The sequence below is a fragment of the Salvelinus alpinus genome, chromosome 29 (genome assembly GCF_045679555.1).
Source record: "Salvelinus alpinus chromosome 29, SLU_Salpinus.1, whole genome shotgun sequence".
Taxonomy (NCBI): Eukaryota; Metazoa; Chordata; class Actinopteri; order Salmoniformes; family Salmonidae; genus Salvelinus; species Salvelinus alpinus.
Window position 1 is genome coordinate 47,599,687 of NC_092114.1, and position 22,330 is coordinate 47,622,016.

The following is a 22,330-nucleotide window of genomic DNA, read 5'->3' on the forward strand; positions in this document are numbered from 1 at the left end:
CATAGGAACTGAGAATTGGTCTGTGGTCACCACCTGCAGAACCACTCCTTTATTGGGGGTGTCTTGCTAATTGCCTATAATTTCCACCTTTTGTCTATTCCATTTGCACAACAGCATGTGAAATTTATTGTCAATCAGTGTTGCTTCCTAAGTGGACAGTTTGATTTCACAGAAGTGTGATTGACTTGGAGTTACATTGTGTTGTTTAAGTGTTCCCTTTATTTTTTTGAGCAGTGTATATAAAAACACCCGAACTAAAATGCACTGGCAGGGCAATTCAAGCAATGCCAATATGTGGTGATAATGTATTGGGCCTATAGCTTATTGCACAAACCTCATTGCTACAGTACTGTTTTTAATTAGTTAATGTTTCATAGGCTTATGTTTTTAAGTCATTCTCAAAAAAATCGGAGCACTAGATCTCATTTTGCATTTTGACTCTGTGATCTTGACTCAGAAAAGATTGGTGACCACTGTTCTAGAGTTTTCTCTGTTTACACTATCAACGTTTCCCTTTACTGTGGCAATAGTGATCAAATCAACGCAATATTAGCCACTTTCAATGCAACATACCGAAACAAAACGAACAATGCAAGAGATTTTGTTGTAGGCAGAACACATCGGAGCAGGATTCTATTGCATTGACACACACTACTCAGCTTGTACTCTACACAGACCGGTGTGGCATAAACAATCAGAGCTGCAGTAGGGTTATATGCAAATAGACCATTGCCATATATGGATTTGTGCCATTTACTTTGAACTGGACTATGTTTACAGCATGAGCTGTGGAAGCGCTTGTTTTGAGATCAAAGCGAGAGCAGCATTTTGTTCATATCCTTTGCTAGTTATTGCGTTATTAGCCCCGTTTTAGATCATTTGTAGTCAGCAATAGGGGAGTGATTGCTTCCAACAAGAGCGTTTATAGACATCTTTGAAAAAGTGACAGTGTTGTATTTTAGTAAAGAGCATTGTTTGTCTTAAAGGGACAGTGTTGTATTTTGAGACAGGCTTGAATAAACTAAGTAGACAACAGGCAGAGGGTAGCATAAATTGTCAGATTCTCTGTAATAATGGTATGAGAATAATAATGCATTTGTTAGTCACAGTAGCCTACACTGTTAAAACTGTAACTTAAAGCGGGTACAGCCTGTGTTCACAGTAAACACACACTACATACCTACCTCAATTACCTTGTACCCCCTGCACATTGACATTGTACTGGTACCCCCTGTATATAGCCAAATTATCGTTATTCTCATTGTGTATTTATTATTACATGTTATAACTTTTCCATTATTGCTCTATTTTCTCCTCTGCATTGTTGGGAAGGACCCGTAGAAGGCATTTCACTGTTAGTCTACCCTGGTTGTTTACGAACCATGTGACAAATAAAATCTAATTGTATTTGAATGGTATCAAAAACTAACTTTCATATGAGTCAAACTATAGTTTCCTGTTTGTTTGTAGATAGTGGTAATGCTCTGATATTTTCACAAAAGCGAATTCACCATGAAAGGAAATCTGACTCATGACTCTGGGCTGAGTAAAAGCAGATGTGTAGTGCACTACTTTTGACCAGGGCATCAATATCTCTTAATCCTCCAGGGCGGGCCGGCAAGGCCGCTAACCTTTTCTCGTCTTTGATGATCCAGGCACTGGCTTCGGGGTCCACAAGGGCGTGCAGCTGCCCCTCCAGCAAGGGGGCAAAACCCCGCACCCCCACACTCACATTTTCCATGGAGAGCTTGAAGAGCACGTCGTCTTTGGTGATGCCCTCAGGCATACGCACAGATACTGTTATATCCTCTATTGTCTGCTGCCAGAAGTAGATTGGATCTGAATGGCATAGGGGAGAAATAAAAATGAAATGTAAATAATGTTGAGTACATTAAGATTTCTATAGACACGTGTCTGATTAATATATAAATGAAACATGTAATACAAAGCATGAACTGTATCAAATTACCCTGAAAACCAAGTCCGAAGTTGGAAATGAGGATCCTAAAACTATGATTAATGGGCATGTTGCAGTTTGAGGTAATTTTTTTCCTGGGGGGGGGGGGGGGGGGGGTATTATCCCATGAGCTCTGAGGCTCTTATTATCACTAGCCTGATGGGCGACCGTCCGCACCACACCAGCATGAGACAACCCATTACTCTTATTAAAAAGGGCAATCTGCAGTTCAAAGAAACAGCAAAGCACACTATTTTGGTAAACCGCTGAGGGATGGGGCTGGAGAAATGTATGTAGCAATCACAGACTACCCTATTAGAGGGGTAATAGCTGGAACAGGCCGAGAATCAGACGGACGTTGTAATTGTAGTCCATCCCTTTAAGGAACATTCAGGCATTGCCCTTTGGGTAAATCCTCCTCCATTTGAAAATGATTCAACAGCTAGGCATATATGCTCAGTGACAGACCTCAATGCCACACCCGTCCTGCCGGCCTCTGACAAACGGACAGTTCCATAATAGTCTTAGATCAGTCTCTCTGAGTCATAGCTGATTAAAAAGCAGTGTATGTTACAAATGGAAGCATATATCCAAATATACATCACATTATTCTAAAACTGATTACATTGAATTCCCCCCCCCCCCCCAAAATGGAATGAAATATCTTATTTACATAAGTATTCAAACCCTTTGCTATGAAACTCGAAATTGAGCTCAGGTGCATCCTGCTTCCATTGATCATCCTTGAGATGTTTATACAACTTGATTGGAGTCCACCTGTGGTAAATTCAATTGATTGTACATGATTTGGAAAGGCACACACCTTCCTCTATAAAAGGCCGCCCAGCTAAACTGAGCAATCGGGGGAGAAGGGCCATGGTCAGGGAGATGACAAAGATAGTCACTCAGAGCTCCAGAGTTCCTCTGTGGAGAAACTTCCAGAAGGACCACCATCTCTGCAGCACTCCACCTACCAGGACTTTATGATAGAGTGGCCAGATGGAACCCACTCCTCAGTAAAAAGGCACATGACAGCCCGCTTGGAGTTTGCCAAATGCACCTAAAGACTCTCAGACCATGAGAAACAAGATTCTCGGGTCTGCTGAAACCAAGATTGAACTCTTTGGCCTGAATGCCAAGCGTCACGTTTGAGTAAACACTGGTACCATCCCTACGGTGAAGCATGGTGGTGGCAGCATCATGCTGTGGGGATGTTTTTCAGCGGCAGGGACTGGGAGAGATCCTTGATGAAAACCTGCTCCAGAGTGCTCAGGACCTCAGACTGGGGCGAAGGTTCACCTTCCAACAGGACAACGACCCTAAGCACACATCAAAGACAATGTAGACTTGGCTTCGGGACAAGTCTCTGAATGTCCTTAAGTGACCCCGCCAGAGCCCGGACTTGAACCCGTTTGAACATCTCTGGAGAGACCTGAAAATAGCTGTGCAGCAACGCTCCCAATCCAACCTGACAGAGCTTGAGAGGATCTGCAGAGAAGAATGGGAGAAACTCCCCAAATACATGTGTGCCAAGCTTGTAGCGTCATACCCAAGAAGACTCGAGGCTGACAAAACGTGCTTCAACAAAGTACTGAATAAAGGGTCTGAATACTTATGTAAATGTGATATTTCGGTTAATTTTTATAAATTAGGAAACATTTCTAAAAAAAACTGTTTTTGTGTGGATTGATGGAGAAAAAAAACGACTTAATCAATTTTTGAATAAGGCTGTAACCAAACAAAATGTGGAAAAAGTCAAGGGGTTTGAATACTTTCCGAAGGCACTGTATACCGTCTAGGCTACCGGTCTATTACTTTTGAGCATGCTTGGTTATTGAATGAGAGATGGATAAATGGTAGCCTAATATTTGTTGTGTAGAGGGAATAAACCAGTCAGAAAATATTATAATGATTTAGGCCCATATAATAAAACTCAAAGAAACATATTAGGCTACACGCAATCTCATATACAACGGCAAATGCATCTCGTTTATCATTAGCAAAAGTTATTAGCCTACCATTAGGCCTATTATAATGGTGCCAGGTTTCCCCCATGCTTGAATCATGATTTCAAACACCAAAGGGCCACTTCATCACAAAACTCAGACACTGGGATGACAATGCATTCAGAATACTAAAATCTATGAATTTAGTCTAATGTTGCCTGTCACCCATTTCATGATGTTATTTCCCTGGCAACTGATGCTTATCACATACGCACGCCCGTCCAATCTCAAATCCTTTTACAGCACCTTTCAATGTTCTATCCAATCCTGAGCAGTGGGAAAAAAAATGGCATACTTAAAACAGTTTCTTCATATGTTATACTTTTTATGCAGCTTTTACCTATGACCTGTAGCATTGACTCACCAGCGCTCGACTCCATCTCCATGGCCTGTGTCGCAGGCTGCTCCAGCAGTGCGCCGTCAACATGTGTGAAAACAAAGGGTTTCTCCGAAGCCACCATTAGCCCTTTCCCTTGGGGCTCCAACGCTGCATAGTGGGGCACTGACTTCCCCCTCAGCACCTTCCTCTTCCTTACCTTGTACTTCTTCTCCTGACCTGAAAATTGCCGATACGGCACACACAAAATACATGTTCAAGCATTATTAGACTGATTTGATTGCAATTTACAGGTTTAATTCTCATACCTGGCGACAAACGTGTATTTTCTCTGCAACTTCACTATTACATGTCTTTATTATTATCAGTAGCATTTCATTATTATTATTCAAGTTATTACCTCTAAATATTTGTCTAGTATACAAATTAAGAAAATGCTTGTTACAGAGAGGATTGTTACATTTTCGTACTGACAAAAATGAACGCATAGGCTATCGGACTCAAAAGAAACATGCAATTTCAGAGGTGTGGACTCGAGTCACATGACTTAGGCTTGAGTCTCACATTTGATGACTTGAGACTCGACTTCACTTGGAGCCTCAAGACTCGGGACTCGTCTTTGACTTGAGACTGATGACTTGAAATTATTTGGCCAGGTTTTGCAATGTTTTGTCACTCATTTTGTGGCACAGAGTCTCCGTGGATTACTCTCCACGCAGCCAGATACAGTAGCCACAAAACACCAGTCTCAACATCAACAGTGAAGAGGCGACTCCGGGATGCTGGCCTTCTAGGCAGAGTTCCTCTGTCCAGTGTCTGTTCTTTTGCCCATCTTAATATTTTATTGGCCAGTCTGAGATATGGCTTTTTCTTTGCAACTCTGCCTAGAAGGCCAGCATCCTGGAGTCGCCTCTTCACTGTTGATGTTGAGACTGGTGTTTTGTGGGTACTATTTAATGAAGCTGCCACTTGAGGACTTGCGAGGCGTGTTTCTCAAACTAGACACTAATGTACTTGTCCTCTTACTCAGTTGTGCACCAGGCCACCAACCTCCTGTGGTGTATCATGACAATACTGCAATACTCGATTTTCCATGGCAAAAGGAAGTTTCCAAGTAATTAAAGTTCCCTATGGACCCTGATCAAAATAAATGCACTATGTAGGGAATAGAGTGCCATTTGGGATGCATCCCATGTCTAATTTTCTCATTCTGTTCTACCCTCCTTTTATTAATTACTACCAGGTAGCTTGGTTTCAGGTCGAATGCCCAGAATTGTTATGAAGATTCTCCTTAGCAACATTTATTTTGGAAGATACAGATCTACAGTTGAGATATCAGAGCAAATGAAAGTCAATTAACGCACATTTCATTTTCCCAAACCCTAAGTAAATGTTGTTTCTGTAGGTCAGCCTTTGATAATAGAAATGATGGCCATTGATAATAGAAATGATGGGCATGAAGGTGGTAAACATGCCACAAATGCTCACATTCTCATTCAGAGCTACCTGCTAATTAGCTAGCCGTCATCAACTTATTATGCTCTTTCACTGAGAAACTAAAAAAGCAATGAAGTGATCTATCTCCATATGAATAAGATGTTTAATTTAACTGAGGCACAAAATTATCCTGAATGACTTAGTTACTATTCCCAACTCCCTCATCATTGACAACACAACGAGGTAGATCACATACAATGGTATAGTGAACTACATGCACTATACCAGCACCCATATAGAAGAGTTAGGTTTCGTCATCCCCTAGTGTTACGAGCAGTATATGGAATATAGGGTGCCATTTGGGACGCACACAAAAGTGCCCCACCCCACTCACCCTGTTCTGCAGTGTTCGAGACTGTGATCCATTCCAAAGAAACAGAGTAGCCACTTCCCTTTGCATCAGAGTCCGATAATGGGTCTTTCTGGATGCGGAGGAGCAGGACCTCCATGGAGTGGACCCCAGCCTGGACGTGAGATATGCTGTGGAGGATGGTGAAGGGCTCCCCCATTTCCTCACTGAACAAGGGCTGACAAACACACACAATCAACAAGTCTAGTTAGTTCAGACAGAAATGTGTTCTAACTTAAGATCAATCCATGCACAGTGGGTACGAAATGTAGTATTTATAACACATCTATAAGAACAAGATATTAGGTACACCCATCTAGTACCGGGTCGGACCTCACATCGCCTCCAGAACAGCCTGAATTCATCAGGGCATGGAAACGTTGCTCAATTGGTATCAAGGGATCTAATGTGTGCCAGGAAGACACCAGGCAGGATGGCACCATGGACTCATGCTGCTTACGCCAAATCTTGACTCTGCCATCAGCATGACGCAACAGGTACCGGGATTCGTCAGGCCAGGCAATGTTTTTCCACTCCTCAATTGTTGGTGGTCGTGTGCCCACTGGAACCGCTACTTCTTGTTTTTAGCTGATACGAGTGGAACCCGGTGTGTTCGTCTGCTGCATTAGCCGACCCGTGACAAGGACCGACGAGTTGTGCGTTCCCGAGATCCCATTCTGCGCCGTTATTTGCCGGTTTGTGGCCCGCCTGTTTGCTTGCACAATTCTTGTCTTTCTCCTTAGACCTCTCATCAACGTAACGTTTTCGCCCATAGGACTGCCGCTAACTGGATGTTTTTGGTTTGTCGGGTAAACCCTAGACACTGTCCTACGTGAAAAGTCTAGGAAGCCGGCCATTTCTGTGATACTGGGACCGGCGCCTGGTACCGACGATCATACTACGCTCAATGTCACTTAGGTCACTCGTTTTGCCCATTCTAACGTTACATCGAACAGTAACATAATGCCTTCATGCCTATCTGCCTGCTAAATATAGCAAGCCACGGCCACGTGACTCACTGTCTGTAGGAGCGAATCATTTTTCGTGAATGGGGTGGTGTACCTAACAAACTGTTCACTGAGTATGTGACATAGCGTTAGTAAAGCTTCATATAACAAGCTACATCTTATTGTGCATTTATACCATAAATAACCATGTCAAAGACATTATAAAGCTTTTATAAATAATGATGTACAATGTTCATTTAATGTGAATTCCCTGTCACTGGGTAACCTGGGTTATTAATGCGGATAGAGTTAATGTAAAGCTTTACCCAAATGTCTAACTGGCTGGAATTGCTGAGCTTGTGATTAAGTAGAGATTATTAATTTCTTTCAAGCTTATCAACATGCTAAACCTGATCTACAGAATGGTATATAAAAGAGGACTCAAGATAAAACAGGCCTGGATTAATATATTCCACCATGGGTTTATGGTAGGTTAATTTGACAAACACTATAAGTAACATTGAGACTGATATCTCTTTTTCAAGTGAGATATAACTGCTGACCTTTATTAAAATGGGATGTAAAAAAAAATCTGGGAAAAAAACTAAAAAGCAAAGTGGATGCAATGTTGTTGGTCAATATCTGAACATTGATCATGACAGAGTATATTGCAGGTCCAAGTCTTCTCACCTCCCACTTCAGACTACAATTCTCCCTTCTCATGCTGGTTCTGAGGAGGTAGAGTCTGCCCGCCCCGTCAGAGAGAGATGCCCAGGTGGCAGAGGTGAAGCTAAGAGAGGCACAGATACGTTCCTCACACACAGTGGGGTCAGAGGGCATGTGGAAGACCTCTATGGGCTTCCCCAGTGCCGTGTCCTGTCAACACAATACAAAGACCTGTCAGTCTCCTGTCATCAATGGAGGATTTCTACAGAACCTCATCTCTGTTATGAATTCTGTTTATGAATGAAATAGTATACGCCAGGGTTTATTTTACTGCACATCGTAAGTATTCAGACCCTTTGCTATGAGACCCGAAATTAAGCTCAGGTGCATCCTGTTTCCATTGATCATCCTTGAGATGTTTCTACAACTTGATTGGAGTCCACCTGTGGTAAATTCAATTGATTGGACAAGATTTGGAAAGGCACACACCTGTCTATATAAGGTCCCACAGTTGACAGTGCCTGTCAGAGCAAAAACCAAGCCACGAGGTCAAAGGAATTGTCCGTAGAGCTCCGATGGGGAAGGGTACCAAACAATTGCTGCAGCATTGAAGGACCCAAGAACACAGTGGCCTCAATCATTCTTAAATGGAAGAAGTTTGGAACCACCAAGATTCTTCTGAGAGCTGGCCACACGGCCAAACTAAGCAATCGGGGAAGCAGGCCCTTGATCAGGGAGGTGACCAAGAACACGATGGTCACTCTGACAGAGCTCGACAGTTCCTCTGTGGAGATGGGAGAACCTTCCAGAAGGACCAACATCTCTGCAGAACTCCACCAATTCAAAGCAAATGTATTTATATAGCCCTTCTTACATCAGCTGATATATCAAAGTGCTGTACAGAAACCCAGCCTAAAACCCCAAACAGCAAGCAATGCAGGTGTAGAAGCACGGTGGCTAGGAGAAACTCCCTAGAAAGGCCAAAACCTAGGAAGAAACCTAGAGAGGAACCAGGCTATGAGGGGTGGCCAGTCCTCTTCTGGCTGTGCCGGGTGGAGATTATAACAGAACATGGCCAAGATGTTCAAATGTTCAAAAATGACCAGCATGGTCAAATAATAAAAATCACAGTAGTTATCGAGGGTGCAACAAGTCAGCACCTCAGGAGTAAATGTCAGTTGGCTTTCAGGCCGTTATGATCGTTCAGGCCGTTATGGTAGAGTGGCCAGACAGAAGCCACTCCTCAGTAAAAAGGCACATGACAGCCCGCTTGGAGTTTGCCAAAAGGCACCTAAAGTACTCTGACGATGAGAAACAAGATACTCTGATTGAACTCTTTGACCTGAACGCCAAGAGGCATGTCTGGAGGACACCTGGTACCATCCCTACGGTGAAGCAGGGCGGTGGAAGCATCATGCTGTGGGGATGTTTTTCAGCGGCAGGGACCTGGAAACTAGTCAAGTTGGAGGAAAAGATGAACGGAGCAAAGTACAGAGAGATCCTTGATGAAAACCTGCTCCAGAGCACTCAGGACCTCATATTAGGGCGACGGTTCACCTTCCAACAGGACAACAACCCTAAGCACACAGCCAAGACAATGCAGGAGTGGCTTTGGGACAACATACCTCCACTTCTTCCATTTAAGAATGATGGAGGCCACTGTGTTCTTGGGGATCTTCAAAGCTGCAGAATTTGTTTTGTACCCTTCCCCACATCTGTGACTCGACACAATCCTGTATCAGAGCTCTACTGACAATTCCTTTGATCTCATGGCTCTAAGATAAAGGCCTGATTGGTGGAGAGCTGCAGAAATTGTTCTCCTTCTGGAAGGTTCTACCATCACAGAAAATAACTTTGGAGCTCTGTCAGAGGGACCATCGGGTTCTTGGTCACCTCCCTGACCAAGGCCCTTCTCCCCCGATTGCTCAGGTTGGCCAAGCAGGCCAGCTCTAGGAAGAGTCTGATGGTTCCACTGTGTTCTTGGGGACCTTCAATGGTGCAGACATTTTTTGGTACCCTTCCACAAATCTGTGCCTCGACACAATCCTGTTTCGGAGCTCTATGGACAATTCCTTCAACCTCATGGCTTGGTTTCTGCTCGGACATGCACTGCAATGTCAACTGTGGGACCTTATAGACAGGCGTGTGCCTTTCCAAATACTGTCCAATCAATTGAATTTACCACAGGTGGACTACAATCAAGTTGTAGAAACATCACACGGATGATCAATGGAAACAGGATGCACCAACTCTAAAAAACAGTTTTTGCTTTGTGTGTAGATTGATGACGAAAAACATTTTATCAATTTTAGAACAAGGATGTAATGTAACAAAATGTGTAAAAAGTCAAGGGGTCTGAATACTTTCCGAATGCCCTGTATGTATATGATGGTGTGTATAGATAGACATGGGCAGTATAGGAATATAAAAAGGTGTGTACAACACTAGTTATATAGGATAGGCCTTGACTAGAATACAGTATATACATATGAAGTGGGTTACCCATGTGCTGTTTTACCAGTGCATTGAGTGGACAAGTAAGAATATTAGTATCAGATAGACTTTGCTCCACTAATAATACTTCTCAAAAGCTATGCATTATGGGGGCATCAATTTAAAGTTGGATGGAGGTATAACTGAAGCAATGTCCTGAGAGGTGTTGGGCTCTTAGTATAAATTTAAAAAAACATTTCCACTGTGGAGCAGCATTCATTTTTCAGAAAAACTGTACAAGATACCCATCAAGCATTTTGAGAGACTTACTTACCAGGGTAACCGTAAGATTCAGCACTCGCCCTTTGCAGTCAACAAAGAAAACACTGTCCTCATACCAGGGGTCTATATGCAGGTAGTTGTACATGCCAAAAGCACGCACATGGTCCAGGGTGTATTGACTGTCCTTCAGTTTCACCTCCGCCACAGCTATAGAGAGGAGGTAATGTAAATTTGTGAAATGTCATTTAAAAAACTGGGTGCTATACCATTGACGAATATTATCTAGGCTAGTGTTTTTATGGCATAACCTATAAAAAAGGTACAATCATTCTGCATAGATTATGTTGCAACTCTTATTTTCCTGCATACACTTCTTATTTTTTTGAGTATAAGGAATAAGTTATGCCAAATAGTGTGAGCAATCTGAAGTGAATAAACCCCAGAAATAAATCTACAGCCCATATTTGTTTCAGCAATACTTTGCCATTGACTTAAAGGGATAGTTCGGGATTTTGGCAATGAGGCCTTTTATCCACTTCCCCAGAGTCAGATGAACTCATGGATACCATTTTATGTCTCTGCGTTCAGTTTGAAGGAAGTTGCTAAGTACCTTTAGCTCCTATTGACGATCTTCTGACTGGTGGAGTTTTTGTTTAGAGCCCCGATGCTTGCTTTAAACATTAAAACGCATCGCTTGCAGCACGGTTTTGGAAACATAAGGAACGCATCTTTCATATCAGCGAGAAATAATGTAAAAAATTACTACACACCTTCATAGGGATAGGGTTCCCACACAGCCATATTTCCACGTTACAGCGTTTGTTTCCGCAAAACAGACGCAAGACAGACGACTACCTGTGCTATTAAAGGTATCTGCGTCTCTGAACACCTATGTGTGAATAGAAGACAGACACCACAAACGTGTCGTCACGGAAAAAAAATACTGTCGCAAATATTAAAACTGTGTACAGTAAGTATATATTTTGCATTTGTGAAATTATTATCAGTTAACATGGCCTTTATGAATTATTAAGCCCGTGTGCTTCATGTGCTTGCTTTTATTATATAAATGCTTCAACATTCGCTAAAAGTGACTAGCTGATAAATTCTCAGAACAAAACGTAGAAAATCTCTTAAGCCTGTTTACCACAGATCTTATTTTTGCCATTAATCCAACAACAACAACAACAAATGATTTCCACAGGCTTTGGCCAATGAGCCATGGCGGAGTAGGAGCCTATAGGCGCCATTGACCTCTATTGGCTCGCGAAACTACCTCCAACTTCCTTTAAACCGGACTCAGATACATACAAGTGGCTCTGGGGAAGTACATTTAGATAAAGGGCTTCATTGTCGAAATCACGGACTATCCCTTTAACATTGACAAATGATTTTCAAAGACCATGTCATTAGTATTGCGTGTACATTTATTGTAATACTGTATATAGTCAAACAATGGGGGAAAAAAATAGCTAGCTATAGAGCTGCCAATTCTTACCCATTGGCCGTGAGACACGCATTTGACCCTCTTCTCACGACATACCTCATATCTCAAGCATTGAAAAGTACTGCTTTTATTTGTCAATTGTACTGTATAGTCAGGGCGTTAACTTTTCAACTGTGCTCCAAATCATTTTGAAATTGCAGCATCTGCGCCTGCAATTTAACATCACGAGCGGAACTTCTATCATTGTCCTGTCTTGCCGCAGCACTGCGAATCCCGGCACATTGCACCATTATGATTGGTCTAGTTATGTTATTTATTTGGTTAGGATGTAGGGGCAGATTTGTCATCAATGGATGTTATTATCCATTTACTATATTTAGTCTGATCAGTGGAAAAATGTGCATTCTTAACAATGGGCTAAAATATAGGGTAATTACTGTGCTTGTCAGCAAGAACACTGTTATTCCCCACATGTATTTTATTATTCCACTTCTTCCCAATTTTGCCAGTTTAATCACATATTAGAAATCTCATATGCCTACTTGTGTCTTTGAAAATTAATTGAGGTCATGTATTTTTGCAGCCATTCATGAACAAGTCATACAAATAAGCATTGGATAGTAAATGCTCCAAGAATCAAATATAATTTGACATTTTACTATTGTGCACATTCTAGGCAACTCATAAAGCATAATATTGTGTCTAGGTAGAGTAAGATGATGGCAAGGATTTTCACCTAGTAGGTATAAACCACCCAAATTCATCAGATTTTTCTTCAAGGTTTGGTGATTTTGAGCAATTAATTGTAATAAGAAAAACATTTCAATCACCCCGCACTTGGGAAACATAGAACAGGGGTGGTGGCCAACCCTCCTGGAGAGCAAGCAGGATTTTCTTAGAGACCTTTTTTCAAGAGAGTACACCCACATTACAAAATGTTTGTGTCCTTATCTTGAAAGCAGTATATAGACAAGTCAACTGCAATCTATGATTTGGTTACCCACTGCCATTAAACATGAATATTTCCTGTGCAGAGCCTTGGTGTATTGGTAACACTCCCTGGCACGTGTTGCATAAGAACAGGGATCAATTTCTGCTTCCAATCTTCCCACTGTTTTTAGTATTTAATGCTAATATTTACTGTCTGAATAGTGTCAAACCACATAAAACAATTGAAATAATATTAGCATATTATTTATTTATTTATTATAAGCTAATTTCACCCCCCCCAAAAAAATCGCAAAGTCATCCAATTTTGAGTGTTCATTTAATGTTGAAAGCACCCTTAAAACTCCTGACCTGTGATTTATTTTTTTAACTCCACCCTGTCAGAATAAATGAATTGCAGGAAATTACATTTAAAACATGGGTTGTGTTAGGGGAAATGAAATTCACATAGCAAATCTCACTCACTCCAAGCTTTCTTCAAAAGTTAGCAGCCCTGTAGCTAAATCAAAAATAATGGCAATATTAGCATGCACTAAGGAAAATGCGACGTGGCGCGCAGTTTCTCACCAGCATCTAGCTCTACGTTGTAAATTGGTATGGGCTCCAGAGACAGTCTGTAACTCTCAAAGCTGGGATCCAAAAGCTGTCTGTTGACCTTCAATGAATAATTTGATACAGCCATGTTTCAGAATTATTGATAAATTGACAATATGTTTAAGATTAAATATATAGGAGCTGAACTGCACACAACTTAATGTGCTTCCTGTATGAATCAGTCGGAATATTTTACGGACGGACATATAGGGAGGTATGGGAATTGAAATCTTGCAGGACGTGAAAAATTATGAAAAGAATTAACTTATAAATAAAAATTCTTGAAGAAAATGTGTCTGTTGAGTTTTAGACACTATTAATGGATCATGACTGATAAAAAACGAATGCAAACAACCTGCGTGGTTCAACACTCTCATAGGCAGAACCTTCGCGCTTTCGTGTTCTTAACCGGAAGGTTTATGTGTAGGACTGCTTGCTTCCTTGGTCTTTATTAGCGTCATGGCAGCAACATTAGCCTCCCGGAAGCAACATTAAGACTTCCGGTTTCCTGATTTGCCTTCAAAATAAACATCTGTTCTTAAACGCTGTGTATGTACTATTACGTGGGGGACTTTTATTGTGAAATTCTTTCTAACGTCCGTGACCCGGAAATATATTTATTTTACTGTTGCTCATCCCAAAAAAGGTAGCTTGCTAGCTTAACCGCATTGTTTACAATTAATTAATCGCTGTAACGAGTTTGCGGTGTGTCTTTGGAAACGTACAGAGTTCTCCTTCTTCATCCCATTTCAGGGAAAAAAACATGAGCAAAGATTCACAAATGAGGGCAGCAATAAATCAGAAATTAATTGAAATGGGGGAACGGGATCGGTAAGCAAAACACATTCACATGCTTGTGTAGTGTAACGTTACTGATGGAATGTGAAACAAAACCAGCTGGTTGAAGGCTAACAGGCAGATAAAAACAGCACGTACGGACATGTTATTTTTGTACATTTGATTTGAACGTGATTGATTGCTTGACCACAGGTTGAAAGAATTGCTCAGGGCGAAGCTGGTAGAATGTGGGTGGAAGGATCAGTTGAAAGCACACTGCAAAGGTATTTCTGTCTGCCTGCCTGTCAATCTGTGTATGTGGCTTGAGGAGGGGGGGTTAGTTGTTGTCACCTATATATCACTCAGTCACCTGTAGTATTTTTGTATTTTATTCCGGATCCCCATAACATACACATCACTCAGTCAGTGCAAGCATCTGAACCATAAGGCCCTGGGAGACATTTCCCTGTTCTTCTTCTATGCAGATGTTATCAGAGAAAAGGGCTTGGAACACATAACAGTGGAGGACCTGGTAGCAGAAATCACACCAAAAGGAAGAGGTATGCAGAACATAAATACTCACCACACCATTTCAGCTAATATGTTATTGTAGACCTTTTTGTTCCTCCTACCTTTGGAACTGTGACTTTGCTAACAACTATGTTATGTTATTTTTCTTGCAGCACTTGTACCAGATAGTGTGAAGAAGGAACTATTACAGAGAATCAAAACTTTTTTAGCTCAACACTCTACCTTGTGAATGAGGCTGCAGATTTTTTTTTATCTCAATACATTTTATTTTTGCCGCTGATGTTATGTTATGTTATTTTTACTTTGTTTTTTTATATTGATTTAGTTTGTTATGCTAAAATTTTAACAATAAAGCCATCGTTATGTTTTGTCATTAAGAGTCCAGTAACCTCCTTAATTGTAAATTCTATCATGGACACTTTCAAAACTAAAAAAGTGAATTTTATTGACAGAAGTAGATTTTCTTGCTTACGTCCCCTCATTCAATGATAATTGATGCCACTTTACATAGCTTCTGTTTCTGACGTTTCAACCAAAAATACACCATAGCAATACGTTTTACTTAACTACCATCATCCCATGACATAGTCAAAACTACCTGTGGAGATGTTTCCATAGAGGCCTCATATTACACAATACGTTTTGTTTCTTAGGAATGAATGCATCCTCAGATGTTATCTCAAAGTACTTTGTGGTTAGGTCATTGTATCACTTGGCGGTTAGGTCATTGTAACACTGCACAATAGAAAAGAGCAACCTGGCTTCTTTCACATGAGCAATGTGGGTAGATTTATTGTTTTGTCTTGACAACATCTCATGAAATACAGTAGAGTAACATAATTGCTTCCAGTCCGGTTCTGCTCTTTATGCAATACAATTCTGTTAACTTTACAATACAATCAAACTTCTGCTGCTTAGCTCAATCATTTACATTTAAATAACAAATGTTTTTTATTTCAAAGATGCTCTTATCCAGAGTGATTTATAGTAGTGAGTGCATACAATTTCATCAGTTATCAGTTGCTGCCTCCATCCGCCTTTCCAGACGTTTTTGAGATGGGACTCCTGTATCTGCCTGGCCAGCCATTGAGGACTTGTTGCTTTGTAATGGGAGTTGTCCATATTCTAGACTGGCTGCACGTCCAGGGTTTGAGAGCCCAGTCTACCCAAAATCTTCCAGTGTTTACTGGATGGGGGCCCTAACCGGGGGCTGTCAGCCAGAGCCAACTGAGACTCCCTGAGGTAGCATGCAAGGCAGAGCAAAGTGAAGCAAAGCCAGCTTTATCATAATCTACACTGAACAAAAATATAAACGCAGCATGTAAAGTGTTGGTTTGCTTTGCTTTCATGAGCTGAAATAAAAGATCCCAGAATTTTTCTACATGAACAAAAATATTATTTCTCTAAAATGTTGTGCACAAATTAGTTTATATCCCTTTTAGTGAGCATTTCTACTTTGCCAAGTTAATCCATCCACCTAACAGGTGTGGCATATCAAGAAGCTGATTACACAGCATGATCATTTCATGGGTACTCCTTGTGCTGGGGACAATAAAAAGCCATTATAAAATGTGCAGTTTTGTCACACAACACAATGCCACAAGTTTTGAGGGAGCATGCAATTGACATGCTGACTGCAGGAATGTCCACCAGAGCTGTTGCCAGATAATTGAATGTTAATTTCTCTACCTACCATAAGCCACCTCCAACTACATTTTGAAGAATTTGGCAGTACATCCAACCGGCCTCACAACCGAAGATAGTGTCATGTGGACGAGCGGTTTGCTGATGTCAGAGTGCACCATGGTTGCATTGGGGTTATGGTATGGGCAGGGCAGGCATAAGCTATGGACAACAAACACAATTGCATTTTATCGATGGCAATTTGAATGCACAGAGATACCATGAAGAGATTCTGAGATTCTGAGGCGCATTGTCGTGCCATTCATCTGCTTCCATCATGTTTCAGCATGATAATGCACAGCCCCATGTCGTAAAGATCTGTACACAATTCCTGGAAGCTGAAAATGTCCCAGTTCTTCCATACTCAGCAGACATGTCACCTATTGAGCATGTTTAGGATGCTCTGGATCTACATGTAAGTTAGCGTGTTCCAGTTCCCGCCAATATCCAGTAGCTGCAAGAGGCAAATGGTGGTCACACCAGATACTGACTGGTTTTCCTGTCTACGCCCCAACTTTTTTAAAGGTATCTGACCAACAGATGCATATCTGTATTCCCAGTCATGTGAAATCTATATATTAGGGCCTAATGAATTGATTGCAATTGACTGATTTCCTTATATGATCTGTAACTCAGTAAAATCTATGAAATTGTTGCATGTTGCGTTTATATTTTTGTTCAGTATAGATCAAGCAATATCGGAATTAGATAATGACATAAACGTCCAGTCTCGAGTTTTTTAAAATGTACCTTACAATATTTTACCGCAAACTCATCCATTTTACTGTGGGTTTATTCCTTTTCCTCATTTTCTCATTTAACTGTAAGATGTAAATATTGTTTTTTATTGTTCCTGGAGGCTGTTGCTGTCGTGAAAACCAAAAGATACCTGTGTTGTTAGTAACTAAGTAATCTCAGCACCCAAGAACGAAAATCTTACTCCAGTTTATGTTACATAATGGAAGAAGGCCCGCCTGTCTCCCAAGGTCTTGGTGAACTTTTACCGCTGCACGGTCGAGAGCATTCTGACTAACTGTGCCACAGTTTGGTTTGGCGGATGCTCCGTGGTCGACCGGAAGGCCCTGCAACGGGTGGTGAAAACCACCCAGCACATCACTGGTGCTCTGTTCCCTGCCATCGTAGACCTCTAGTGCAAGCGTTGTCTGTGTAGGGGGTGCGGCATCATCAGGGACCCTTCACATCCTTGCCATAAACTGTTTGCCCTCCTACCATCAGGCAGGTGGTACAGGTCTCTACGTTCCCACACTAGCAGGCTCAAGAACAGTTTCTTTCCAGCTAACCCTGCTGAACTCTGTGACATGGCACTAGCCATATCCACCCGCCCACCACTTAGTACTGCATCTCAGGGACCTTGTTGCATTACTCTCTTTGCACTCTTTGCGGTACTAATGGACTCTGATATTGCTTTGCAAAATACATTATTCAGTTGTACATGTCTACCTCTGTAACCTCATTGCTGCTATCCCTGTATTTCAGTTGCATGTCTCCTTGCACTTTCAATTTGCCTTCATTTAGACATGCCATTTGTACTTTCCATTTGCCTTCATTGCACATTTATGCATCCCACTTAATAATATACATTGTACTTAATTGTTTCACTTGTACATTTTTTGTACTCTTTTATTTGCACTTCTGGTTAGATGCTAACTGCATTTCTTTGTACTGTACATGTACTTGTTCAATGAAAATAAAGTTGAATCTAATCTAATAATGTCTGTCCATGACAGATTACTGTGTGAGTGACCATGTATTGAAGGTCACACAGCTATGGCTGAATCTGTCCCACATATTCTCCTTTTGTCCCTTTACTGTTTTAAATTATTATTTATTTTTTGATTGAACCTTTATTTTAACAGGGAAGACATATTGAGAACTAGGTCTCTTTTACAAATGCGTTCGAGTACCTGCTGTCCTTTCTTTCAAGTTTGACTCTTGTCCAGATATATGGAGGTGATTGACCTCTTGGTGACCTGTCAACATGATGTGAAAGAATCCCACATACTCTTCTTCTACACATGACTGTTCACATATGAGCAGTTAAAGTTACAATCTGTAATTCCAACAGCCTGACCCTGGCACCTGGAATGGGCCTGGGGAAATGTAACCACTCAAAATGGTGGATGAGGCTATGGATGCAAGGACTGACAGTCCATGAGTTTGGCATGTTTTATTTAAGTTGACATGTAGGCTCTCATATTTTCGTTTGAATTGATTTGTAACTATAATTCATAAAAGTTTTACTTTATGTTTAATGGTGTATTAGAATATCAATATCTCCCTTTAATTAAATCCTGTATCTCAGTTATGTGAAGAGATCGTTGGAATATCTTGATAAAATATCCTATGGCCCTCAAGCCTCAAGAATATCCTAGGGCGATACATTAATTTTTAGGGTAAAGAATGCTGTTTTACATTTAAACATAGCATGTTGCTGTTTTTGGCAAGGCAAGTGTTTCATATTTTACAGGAAAATGTGTGACTTAAAATGGAATAAAAAGCATAATTTATAAACCACTTACAAACTATTGTCATAATCTAATATAACGTTAATACGTTTTTCTGAAAACCTATATGTTTGACATGCAGAAACAAGTTTAACTTTTGTAGATTAATCAATGAAATCATTAATTAACTAAAGGTCATATAGCAATACGTTTGATTAGTAAATCATCAGAATGCTCCCTTGAGTGTAGTTATTTCCTTGATATGACACTATTGAACTGTGCATGCAGGCAAGTAGGCATCGTGTAATCTATAAGATATGCCTCCATATGATTTTCATATTGTAAATTATATGAAGTTAAGAGGAAGATAAGACCTCTTCCCTTCTGATCATTTTGTTGTCTGACAGTTTAATGTGTTTTTGTGTCACATGAAGGTAATGAACATGTTATTGACAGAGCACACGCTTCCTGTTGGGGCAGGCGCTGTGAGCTCAAGAGGCTCTCTCTCTCTCTTTAGAGACATGTAGTGTAGCCTATCTGAACATTTTGCCCGACAGGTACAGTGGGGAGAACAAGTATTTGATACACTGACAATTTTGCAGGTTTTCCTACTTACAAAGCATGTAGAGGTCTGTAATTTTTATCATAGGTACACTTCAACTGTGAGAGAAGGAATCTAAAACAAAAATCCAGAAAATCACATTGTATGATTTTTAATTAATTAATTTGCATTTTATTGCATGACATAAGTATTTGATACATCAGAAAAGCAGAACTGAATATTTGGTACAGAAACCTTAGTTTGCAATTACAGACATCATACGTTTCCTGTAGTTCTTGACCAGGTTTGCACACACTGCAGCAGGGATTTTGGCCCACTCCTCCATACAGACCTTCTCCAGATCCTTCAGGTTTCGGGGCTGTCGCTGGGCAATACGGACTTTCGGCTCCCTCCAAAGATTTTCTATTGGGTTCAGGTCTGGAGACTGGCTAGGCCACTCCAGGACCTTGAGATGCTTCTTACGGAGCCACTCCTTAGTTGCCCTGGCTGTGTGTTTCGGGTCGTTGTCATGCTGGAAGACCCAGCCACGACCCATCTTCAATGCTCTTACTGAGGGAAGGAGGTTGTTGGTCAAGATCTCGCGATACATGGCCCCATCCATCCTCCCTTCAATACGGTGCAGTCGTCCTGTCCCCTTTGCAGAAAAGCATCCCCAAAGAATGATGTTTCCACCTCCATGCTTCACGGTTGGGATGGTGTTCTTGGGGTTGTACTCATCCTTCTATTCCTCCAAACACGGCGAGTGGAGTTTAGAGCAAAAAGCTCTATTTTTGTCTCATCAGACCACATGACCTTCTCCCATTCCTCCTCTGGATCATCCAGATGGTCATTGGCAAACTTCAGACGGGCCTGGACATGCGCTGGCTTGAGCAGGGGGACCTTGCGTGCGCTGCAGGATTTTAATCCATGACGGCGTAGTGTGTTACTAATGGTTTTCTTTGAGACTGTGGTCCCAGCTCTCTTCAGGTCATTGACCAGGTCCTGCCGTGTAGTTCTGGGCTGATCCCTCACATTCCTCATGATCATTGATGCCCCACGAGGTGAGATCTTGCATGGAGCCCCAGACCGAGGGTGATTGACCGTCATCTTGAACTTCTTCCATTTTCTAATAATTGTGCCAACAGTTGTTGCCTTCTCACCAAGCTGCTTGGCTATTGTCCTGTAGCCCATCCCAGCCTTGTACAGGTCTACAATTTATCCCTGATGTCCTTACACAGCTCTCTGGTCTTGGCCATTGTGGAGAGGTTGGAGTCTGTTTGATTGAGTGTGTGGACAGGTGTCTTTTATACAGGTAACGAGTTCAAACAGGTGCAGTTAATACAGGTAATGAGTGGAGAACAGGAGGGCTTCTTAAAGAAAAACTAACAGGTCTGTGAGAGCCGGAATTCTTACTGGTTGGTAGGTGATCAAATACTTATGTCATGCAATAAAATGCAAATTAATTACTTAAAAATCATACAATGTGATTCTCTGGATTTTTGTTTTAGATTCCGTCTCTCACAGTTGAAGTGTACCTATGATAAAAATTACAGACCTCTACATGCTTTGTAAGTAGGAAAACCTGCAAAATCGGCAGTGTATCAAATACTTGTTCTCCCCACTGTATTTTTTTTTTTATCTCAACCAATTTCATTTTGACTTGTATTAGTAGGCTATTTGTGTGTATGCATGTGTCTGTGCCTATGTTCTGTGTACTGGAAACACTTATCTCCCTCACTAGCTTTAAGCACCAGCTGTCAGAGCAGCTCACAGATTACTGTACATAGCCCATCTATAATTTAGCCCAAACAACTACCTCTTCCCCTACTGTATTTATTTATTTAGCTTCTTTGCACCCCATTATTTCTATTTCCACTTTGCACATTCTTCCACTGCAAATGTACCATTCCAGTGTTTTACTTGCTATATTGTTTTTACTTCGCCACCATGGCCTTTTTTTGCCTTTACCTCCCTTATCTCACCTCATTTGCTCACATTGTATATAGACTTATTTTTCTACTGTATTATTGACTGTATGTTTGTTTTACTCCATGTGTAACTCTGTGTTGTTGTATGTGTCGAACTGCTTTGCTTTATCTTGGCCAGGTCGCAATTGTAAATGAGAACTTGTTCTCAACTTGCCTACCTGGTTAAATATTTTTTTTTTTGTGAAGCAACACAAACATAGGCACAGACACATGCATACACACACACAATAACATAGGCACTATATGCACACGTACATGGATTTTGTATTGTGTATATGTGGTAGTGGCCTGAGGGCACACCGTCTGTGAATGTATTGTAATGTTTTTAAAATTGTATAAACTGCCTTAATTTTGCTGGATCCCAGGAAGAGTCTGCTGCCCTGGCAGCAGCTAATGGTGATCCATATTAAATACAAATACAAATATTTAGGCACATTTTTCATTTTAAGACTAATTGCAGATTTAGCAAATTTCAATAATAGCCTATTAACTGTCTGAAATAAATTGGCTTTGAGGAGTATAACTGAAATGTCATCATACAATATAAATGCTTATGGTATGTATGTATGCTAATTTATTACGTAAAATGTTGCAGTGGCGTCGAACAGACCAGTTGTGGCGGCGTCGAACGGGCCAGTTGTAGCTGCTAAAGTTGCGTCGTCGGACGGACCCGTTGTGGCGACATCGGACGTCCCAGTGGCAGCTGCCGAAGTTGCGGCGTCGCCGGACAGACCAGTCACAGCCGACGACGGGCCATTCCCGCCGTCTCCCTTAATGGGCAATTATTCTGTCACGCTGGCATGAAGGATCGGGAGACAGGTGCAGGAATGCGTAATAGGGTTTTTTAGTAAGCCCAAATTACAAGACCAAACAAACACATCA

At 41.2% G+C, this 22,330-nt stretch overlaps 2 protein-coding genes across 2 annotated transcripts in view; one reads left to right on the plus strand and one right to left on the minus strand.

The window, feature by feature from the left end:
* nudcd1 (NudC domain containing 1) overlaps positions 1–13,657 on the minus strand; it is a 39,488-nt gene extending 25,831 nt beyond the window's left edge. The window contains exons 1-6 of the mRNA XM_071374365.1: positions 13,437–13,657; positions 10,527–10,681; positions 7,784–7,969; positions 6,132–6,324; positions 4,328–4,519; positions 1,632–1,839 (exon numbers count right to left, since the gene is read on the minus strand). Of these exons, the coding sequence (XP_071230466.1) occupies positions 1,632–1,839; positions 4,328–4,519; positions 6,132–6,324; positions 7,784–7,969; positions 10,527–10,681; positions 13,437–13,551 (1,049 nt within the window). The 5' untranslated portion in view covers positions 13,552–13,657. The remainder of the gene's footprint in view (positions 1–1,631; positions 1,840–4,327; positions 4,520–6,131; positions 6,325–7,783; positions 7,970–10,526; positions 10,682–13,436) is intronic.
* A 427-nt stretch (positions 13,658–14,084) lies between these two features.
* On the plus strand, positions 14,085–15,144 carry LOC139558856 (transcription and mRNA export factor ENY2). Its single transcript, XM_071374366.1, has 4 exons — positions 14,085–14,294; positions 14,454–14,524; positions 14,726–14,800; positions 14,924–15,144. Exons 1-4 carry the CDS (start codon positions 14,227–14,229, stop codon positions 14,998–15,000), a joined length of 291 nt encoding a protein of 96 aa, XP_071230467.1. The 5' UTR covers positions 14,085–14,226; the 3' UTR covers positions 15,001–15,144.
* The last annotated feature ends 7,186 nt before the right edge of the window (positions 15,145–22,330 follow it).